At 38.4% G+C, this 8,086-nt stretch overlaps 1 protein-coding gene across 1 annotated transcript; it reads right to left on the bottom strand.

Annotated features, from left to right (window-relative positions):
• Positions 1–651: 651 nt before the first annotated feature.
• Positions 652–7,721, bottom strand: LOC141764451 (retinol dehydrogenase 8-like). The gene is made up of 6 exons (XM_074629715.1): positions 7,483–7,721; positions 3,039–3,200; positions 2,758–2,937; positions 2,402–2,495; positions 1,491–1,674; positions 652–1,373 (listed from the first exon to the last, which is right to left on the bottom strand). Exons 1-6 carry the CDS (start codon positions 7,586–7,588, stop codon positions 1,146–1,148), a joined length of 954 nt encoding a protein of 317 aa, XP_074485816.1. The 5' UTR covers positions 7,589–7,721; the 3' UTR covers positions 652–1,145.
• Positions 7,722–8,086: the final 365 nt, after the last annotated feature.

Here is an 8,086-nt window from a genome sequence, read left to right as displayed (position 1 = left end):
TGTGGAATGTCTTCTGTGGATTACAACTAATAAAGTCCAATAAAAACTTCCATATACATGTAAATGAAAATGTATAATTCACGAGTCAGTAAAATATTTACACTTTATGTAGGAAAAAAAGAAACTAACGTTAGTAAAACTTTGCTTCTATGGTTGTCTAAAAATCACATGGATACAGAATTGGGAAATATGTGGAAAGCATTTGTCAAGGAAAACCTTACCGACCAGAGATTTATCATCATGTTTATCATCATTAAGGTGTCTGACATATTTGCGGGTGACTTGTTCAGGTTGCAAATGCTATTAGTTAAATATAATTCCAATATTTCTTTATTTTTGTAAGTGTAAATGTTTGTCTGAATTATGAAATCAAAACAATGTAGTTTGGGTAGATCTAATTAGTCAGTCTAATGGCATAATTGAAATTGTAATAAGAATTTTATTTGGTTTTATGATTGTATCTTGTCAAACCAGAATATGCCAGTGTCTTTTATTCACAAATATAATGACGGATAGTTTTCCATCAGACTAAAGTAGCTTCAGAAATGCTAAAATGTTGGTGTTTGTAGTTTGTAGTGTTTAGGTTTTTTTCTGCACGGAGAGAAAGTGATTGAAAAACTATAAGAAGCACTAACACAACTCATGGAAGGTATAAATTACACATTTTAATGCCAAAATAGTTTCTCCAATACATTGAAAGAATTTGAAAAAATATATACATAGATGCAAATACATAGGCTACAAATGAACAAGGTGTAGACTCAATCTTTCTGAACCAATTTAAAGTATTAAACAGTCTGAAATGCAAAGTTGTGTGGTTGGGATATTATAATGAAATCAGGCTACAGAATATTGTCTCATAAGTGCAAACCCTTCTCATTTGGCACTCTGGGTAGGCTAAAACAAGTTTTAAAACCGTTGTAGTATTTCAACTCAACTGGTGTGGTATCTATACAAGCTACAATTTTATACAGAAAATATAATATAGAGGAAACAGACTACATATATACAGAGGGAAATATGGCAGGTCACAAAAGCTGTTTATGTATGCATATATTTGTTTTTTCCTCTGACGACCTAAGCCGAGGTAGTGTGTGGTCTTTATTGTGGTGAATTGTTCACATTTGTGTACAAGATATACATTTCTAGTTTGGTGAAACTGTCCTGCTCCTCAGACATCCACAGGTGAGGTACTTCATGGCAGTCATGGTGACGTGCATTAGAGGACCCAGGTTAAAGAGCATGTGGTAGAAGGCGTGGACAGACAGGCCTCCAGTTTCATCAGCGTATTTCAGCGCCACGATGGGCGAGTACCAGGGGTTGGTCAGATTACGGAAACGCGGTCTGCTTGCTTCAATCACTTTCTTGGTAACCTGCAGAGAGTGAGAGGATGGACAACAAAAGAAGATTTGCAGTCAGACCTAGAGGATTAATCACAGATTTCAGATGATGCACAGCGAGGCTGAGTCACAGACTTCCTGTGAACTTACTCTGGCGACGTCGTCAGGCGTCTGTCCCAGTGTCTCAAAGATGTCGACAGAAGAAGGAAGATAGACGTTCTTGAAGTAATGCACCGTATCAGCATCAGCTCCAGGATACTCCTTCTCTTTCACATCCTGAATCATCTTTGCCTCAAATTCTGTGTGCACCGGACCCGGCTCAATCAGTGACAACCTGAGGAGAGAGGGAACATAGTTAAGAAGACTGGAACTCAATAACAGAGCATTGTTAGATGGAGGAAGAGCTCTATGGGCAAAGGGATAACACTAGTGCTGAAATCATTTATTGATTATAGTATAATAATAGAATATTAATCAACAACAATTTAAATAGTTGGACCGATGGATTCATTAGGTTTTTTAGTTTCATATCATTCCAGTATCCTTCCTCTAGCTTTAAAACCCGCCCGCTACAACCTCTGAAAAGCAGAATAGCGGCCGTAAAATTTTGAAGAGGTTAATCTAACCATTTGTCAGCACCTCCGCGGCCCACTAGGTGGTGCTCTGAGGCCCACCAGGGGGCCCCGGCCCAGTGGTTGAGAATAGCTGGTCTATATGACATGTAACTTTTCATAGCAGCAGCCCATGAAAAGTCTATAAAGGTCTAGTGTCGCAAAGGCAGAACTATTTAGTTTTTTCAATAATTTACCAAATAAAAATACCAAACATTTTAGTTTACAGCGAGAGTAGAGCATCTAATGTTTCATCTACCGCCATCATCAGGCCAGAATTTAAATTTGTCCTTTCATTTATGATCATACCTGCAAAACTAATGACATCACCATCAGCCTCAGCTGTACTTTGTGTTTAGTGCTAATTAGCAGATATTAGCATGTTAACTCTACGTATCTATGTTACTGGTTTGTTCGTAATGACAGAGGTATAGCATCAGTGGCACTCACGTGACGTCAAACTTCAAGAGCTGCACCGCCAAACACTCACAGAAGCCCTCCATAGCAAACTTGGAAGCTGCATACACGTCATTAAACACCACACCTGTAGAAACAGTGAGTAAATGTTTAAATTTCACTTTCAGACAACATAAACCCTGTTCTTCATGATCACCGTTTTGTAAAGACATACAGTAGTACTTAAACTCCATTAGCCTTCCTTCAAGTATCCACCCACTCTTCCATTCGTCCATCATCAACCCATACTTACGTCAATCTGAAGCTGACAAACCTGTCATTTGTCCCTGTACTACCATTTACCGCCCCACCCCGCCTCCTCTCTCCCTTCTCTTATCCTCTCTGCTAACCTTGTAGTCCCATCACACTGCTGACCACGATGATGTGTCCTCCTTTCCTCTTCTTCATATCAGGCATCACCTCCTTGATCATGCGGATCACTCCAAAGAAATTGGTCTCAAACACTTTCTTCATCTCATCGATGGGGATGCTCTCTATTGGACCCACGAGGCCGATACCTGCGTTATTGACTGCTCAGGAGAAGAGGAAGGAAAACAAAGAGGACAAGAAAGATGAATGATGTATGAACATCGCTTTGGGACGGCTGCATGGTGCATCACGGTTTGCTTACTGAGGACATCCACGTGTCGATCTTTGATGCCGTTAATACACTGTGTGACGGACTCATCGTTGCAGACGTCCAGTACAGCCAGAGAGAGAGTTTTCCCGTATGCATCACCGGCAGCTTCCACCAGCTTATCTTTACGTTTCAGGTCACGCATCGTCGCTATGACTGTGAACAGGTGGAAAAGAAGGAAAGACAGAATTTAGAGGCGCGTAGAAGAGATTGTTTAAAATGTATGTATTGTATTGTTGTGCGTTTTGAAAAATGCCTTGCTGCACTTATCAGCCATGTAAATGGAGTTGAATACAGGTTTATAGAGAGCCAAAGTCCCACAGTCTGTTCCACTAGTATCTCTAACTCACTCTCACTTCTCATAATGTATTTCTTTAGTAACTCTTTCTGAAACATGTTCCTGTGGTTTTGTTTCCACATATCTACTGTACTGACTAGTAATATTTTTAGACCTCTTTATATAAACTAAGATAAAATGAGTTTGTGAAAATTTAACAACATATTCCTTGATCCTTAGCCGACGGCACACGGTCAAAACTGTTGTTCTGAGGACTGAGGTGTCCAGCACAGTCGTCGATAGGTACCCATTTAATTTATAAAAGTATCAACAGTTGTGCAAAAATGTGTTTTCAATCTCAATATTTTTGAAACACTCGTTCCCCACAGGATGAAATGTAAAAACTTTGGTGATCCTTTAACTTTTGCTTTAGTGTCATCATCCGGTCAAAAAAAATTTAATGTAAAAAAGTCTGTATGGTCACGAGAAAACATGAAGGGTAATAGAAATTGTTGAAATAAAAGACACACACTCACAAACTATTCTAGCTCTTCTGGTTCTATTCTGCTCTGCCAGGACTTGTTTTTCCATTGGCAGCTTTAGTGAAAAGTAGCATCTCCAGACTGACTTCAAACCGCAAATTGATTTGAATATTTCAATCCCAATTAGATCTTCGTAATGACATTTTGACCTGCAGGCATTAATCTTTTCATCATTACTGTTTGCCAATAGCGTAGCGTATAATTATGCTCTTTTCATTTCCATGGGCGGCTTCCAAGTGTGGGTTTATAAATGGATGTAACGCTCCCACGACACTACACCCTTCTGGCTGCTGCTGTAAATAGACATGTGATTAGGCAACCTGCCCGGCTAAATGAGGTTACAAAAAGACAATACCGCTTTTACTTAAGGTGCCTTGTCATTTATTGCCTTCGTTTTTAAGTCTTAATTATTAGTTTCATAGTGTTTCTATCTCTTGTGCCTATTTATTCTACTGACCTTTATTTATTTGAGCATTTATTGCTCTTGTTGTCATTTTTAGTCTTGCAAATTCTATTTATTGATTTGTATTTTATTTTTTATTTTTTTGTCTGTGCTGTTTTAATCTTGCTCTATGAAGCACTTTGGGATGCATGATTGTATGAAAGGCAGGGGCGGCTTAAGGCATAGGCCATGTAGGCGGTCGCCTAGGGCAGTCGCCCTCTAAAAATAAATAAATACATTTTAAAAAATGCCAGTGGGTGCCTTTCCTTATTTTCTGCATTTAGGTAACAAATGAACAAATAAATAAAGAAAGAAAGAAATACACTTTTCACCCCTGTAACTCTCGTTGTAGTGAAACTGACTAAACACTTTTTAGCCAACAATATCAGGGACCATGTGTTTATTTATATTATAATAAATACAGTTATTTATGGAAAGAAAAATCTTAATTTTTGTCTTAAAACCATTTTGATGTCTGATGTGTGTTGCGGTTTGCAGGGCTAGGGTTAGGAAAGGGCTGATGAAATGTGTTGTATAAATAAAGTTGAGTTGAGTTGAGACAATATCACTATCTGGAGAGTCAAACCAAGTTCATTGGTTCAGGCTGCATGTAGACCAGACACGCAAGATACACACACAAACATCATATTACGTTGAGTGGACTCCAGTGTCTTCAAAAATGTGCGTGTTTAACTTGTCAAGTAAAATGTTCTTGTGCAGCATCAATACATGCTCTGTCTGTGTGCATACATGTATATTTGTAGGGTTTTTAGGAGAGAATGTCCATCCTGTGGAGTGATCCTGTCTTTGTGTATGTTTCCTGTCATAGGAGTGAACGGACAGAAGGGAGTAAAGGTCACGAAGAGCTGGGAGGGACATGGGATGATAGGTCAGTATGGAGGGTAAAGTACACACAAACACTCACAAAAAGGAATCTGTGTTCACATACATCCTTTTCCGGGTTGTTTTCTTTTTCCTGAATAACTGAAATAACACAATAATGGAAAAGGTAGAGCTAAAGATAGTAATTGGAGTAAAGATAACCCTTAAGTAGACCTAATATAGTCCGGCTGTTACAACAGCCAGTTTACATATCAGCATTAGCGTCTTGCTGTGATCTGCAAGTCACCTGCCTCCTCCAGGAATAGCCCTCTGCCAGCCTGTCATCCACAATGGAGCGCAGCGAAGCCAGGCCATAATTAAGCCATAATTAGCCTAAGCAAGGCTGTAGTGGGGCTTTATTTATTGTCTGGTGTTAGTGACTAAAGGTTAAGTTGGGTTCAACAGGAGGGAGGCTGAGTGAGCTGGGAGCTTCTCCTACTAGAAAACTTAATTTAACATTCAAAAATAAATGATGCACATTTAAAAATGCATGATTAGGGTTTGATATTTTTAATGTATTTTTCCTGCTGCTAGAAGAAGCCATTGTTTCCCATTAATTCCCATATGGCATGAAAATCAATTATCATTTTGAATGTCTGCATGATTTTTTGTCATTGTTTTACATAATCATTTCATAATAATGCGGTATAGAGCTGCAACAATGAATCGATTAATTGTCAATTATTAAATGAATGGAGTGTCTATTTGCATGCGGGTGAGAATAGTCTCACAGCAGCTATTTGGGTATTTACACCCGATAATAGTAGTAGTAATATAAAGAGCGTCAAAGTACATGCAAGTAGTAGGTCGAGGTGGTTGAATGGGTCAAATTCAGGACTTCCGCCCAGGTGACTGGGATCCGAGTCTCGTGAGAAGCCTATTTTTCACTTAGTTGACTTATTATTTTCTGTTTTTTAAAGTATTATATTCAGTTTTCCGTCACAATTTGGTTAGGTTTAGGCAACAAAACGACTTGGTAGGTTTAGGAAAAATATACATAGAGCACATATACATATACAGTATCTAATGTGTGCCTGGGTTGGATGCAAATAGCATTACTGGCTACTGACACCTGGGTGCTGATGGCATCTCCCTTAAATGAATCGCTAACTGTTTTGATAATCGATTCATTGGTTTGAGTAATTTTTTAAGAAAAAAAAGTAAAAGAAATTCTCTGATTCCAGCTTCTTAAATGTGAATATTTCCTGGTTTCTTTACTCCTTTATGACAGTAAACTGAATATCTTTGAGTTGTGGGCAAAACAAGACATTTGAGGACGTCATCTTGGGCTTTGGGAATTTTAAAGACCAAACAACTGATTGATTAATCGAGAAAATAATCGACATTGAAAATAATTATTAGATGCAGCCATAATGCAGTATAAGTGCAGATTGATTTGAAAAGTATGCACTTCTTTACCTCATAACAATATTATAACTCACTAATAATAGACTTTAATACAGTATGATAATTGAATGGAAACCACGTCCACTTCCTATATACAGTCCATGGTTTAAAGTCTTTGATTGGATGTCCAGGTTCTATATTTGTCTTGAAAATAAAATTGCTAATATTATCAAACACAACATGAAACAAAGATTTTTGGTAGTTATTAGTTATTAATTACAAAATATTATGAATTAATTAAAACATTTATTTTGTCAGGTATGTGGCCTCTATATGAGATCCCTAAATCCTTTTTTTTTTTTTTTTGGCATCTGTACCACAGAAAGTTGGCTGAGACCTCTGATCTCCCTGTTGGGAGAGGAAATACTGACGTTTCATCAGTAGTGAACACAGCTTTGAATTTGCTCCATTGACTCCATTTATCAATTCATTCCTGTTCATTTTCTAACATCAGACTGTCGTGTTATTGATTCTCAGTTGTTATGTCTAAATTGAATCCTCTTTTACTCTTGTGTGGTTCAGATTTAATATTTGTTCATATTTAAACCACTGCAAACATCCTCTCAGTCAGCTTTAGATGGAAATCACTCCTCTGTAGAAACAGAAACAGTGGCTTTAATCTACATAGCCATGTGGACTATATGTGTAATACTCTTACGTACACTGCACTCATGACGTAAGCATCTTATGTGTAAACAGAGCAGAGGAAGTAGAGGAATGACAGTGACACTGAGTTTATAGGTTATAACAATTTACCATGCAAATAAAGTTATTACTAGTAGTAGTAGTTGTATTATTATTTTTATTTTAGCCTATTTGCATGCCATGCCAAGCAGATTTAAATTCTCTATCTCTCTTTCTCTCTCTTGCACACAGTGCAGCACCTACCGTGATAGCGCTTCTGTTCATCATTGGCCAGCATCACGGCCATCCTCAGGCCGATACCAGAGGAGCAGCCGGTGATCAGCACCACTTTCTGCCCTGGACTTGCCATGGCTCCACTGCCTCTCCGCTCTGTTATCACACTGTGCTACTGTGCAGGCAGACCAGCAGGATGAGTGGTGATTTGAGGTGAGAGCCCATGTAAGAGGATAAGAGAGGCAGAGAGAGAGAGAGTCACATGGACATGTAGTACAACAAGAGTGAGATTATCTAACCAGCACACTGTCGAATGTCCCGTCCAACCTTTTTATTTTAATCCATGACGGGTCAATACCCATGGCATTATCTTAAACCTGATAAACCCTCTGACTCTCAGTGACGTTCAGTTCTGACCAACAGTGTGAAGAACAGATTGATAAGCACCAATTTGAAGTCACATATCAATATGTATAAGTAAGCTTCTGCTCAGCAAAGAGATTTGGCGCTCCCCGGTGGTCAATATGATTATTCTTCAGATCAGTCCACTGTAACTCTCTTTATGAATGGAAAGACTTCTTCTGTTATTGAATGCCAACACAATTCTGGCTCCATTATTCATGATGATACCTGA

This window comes from Sebastes fasciatus, chromosome 3 (assembly GCF_043250625.1).
Source record: "Sebastes fasciatus isolate fSebFas1 chromosome 3, fSebFas1.pri, whole genome shotgun sequence".
Classification (NCBI taxonomy): Eukaryota; Metazoa; Chordata; class Actinopteri; order Perciformes; family Sebastidae; genus Sebastes; species Sebastes fasciatus.
Note: the sequence above shows the minus strand (reverse complement) of the source record. Positions and strands in the feature narration are given on the sequence as shown.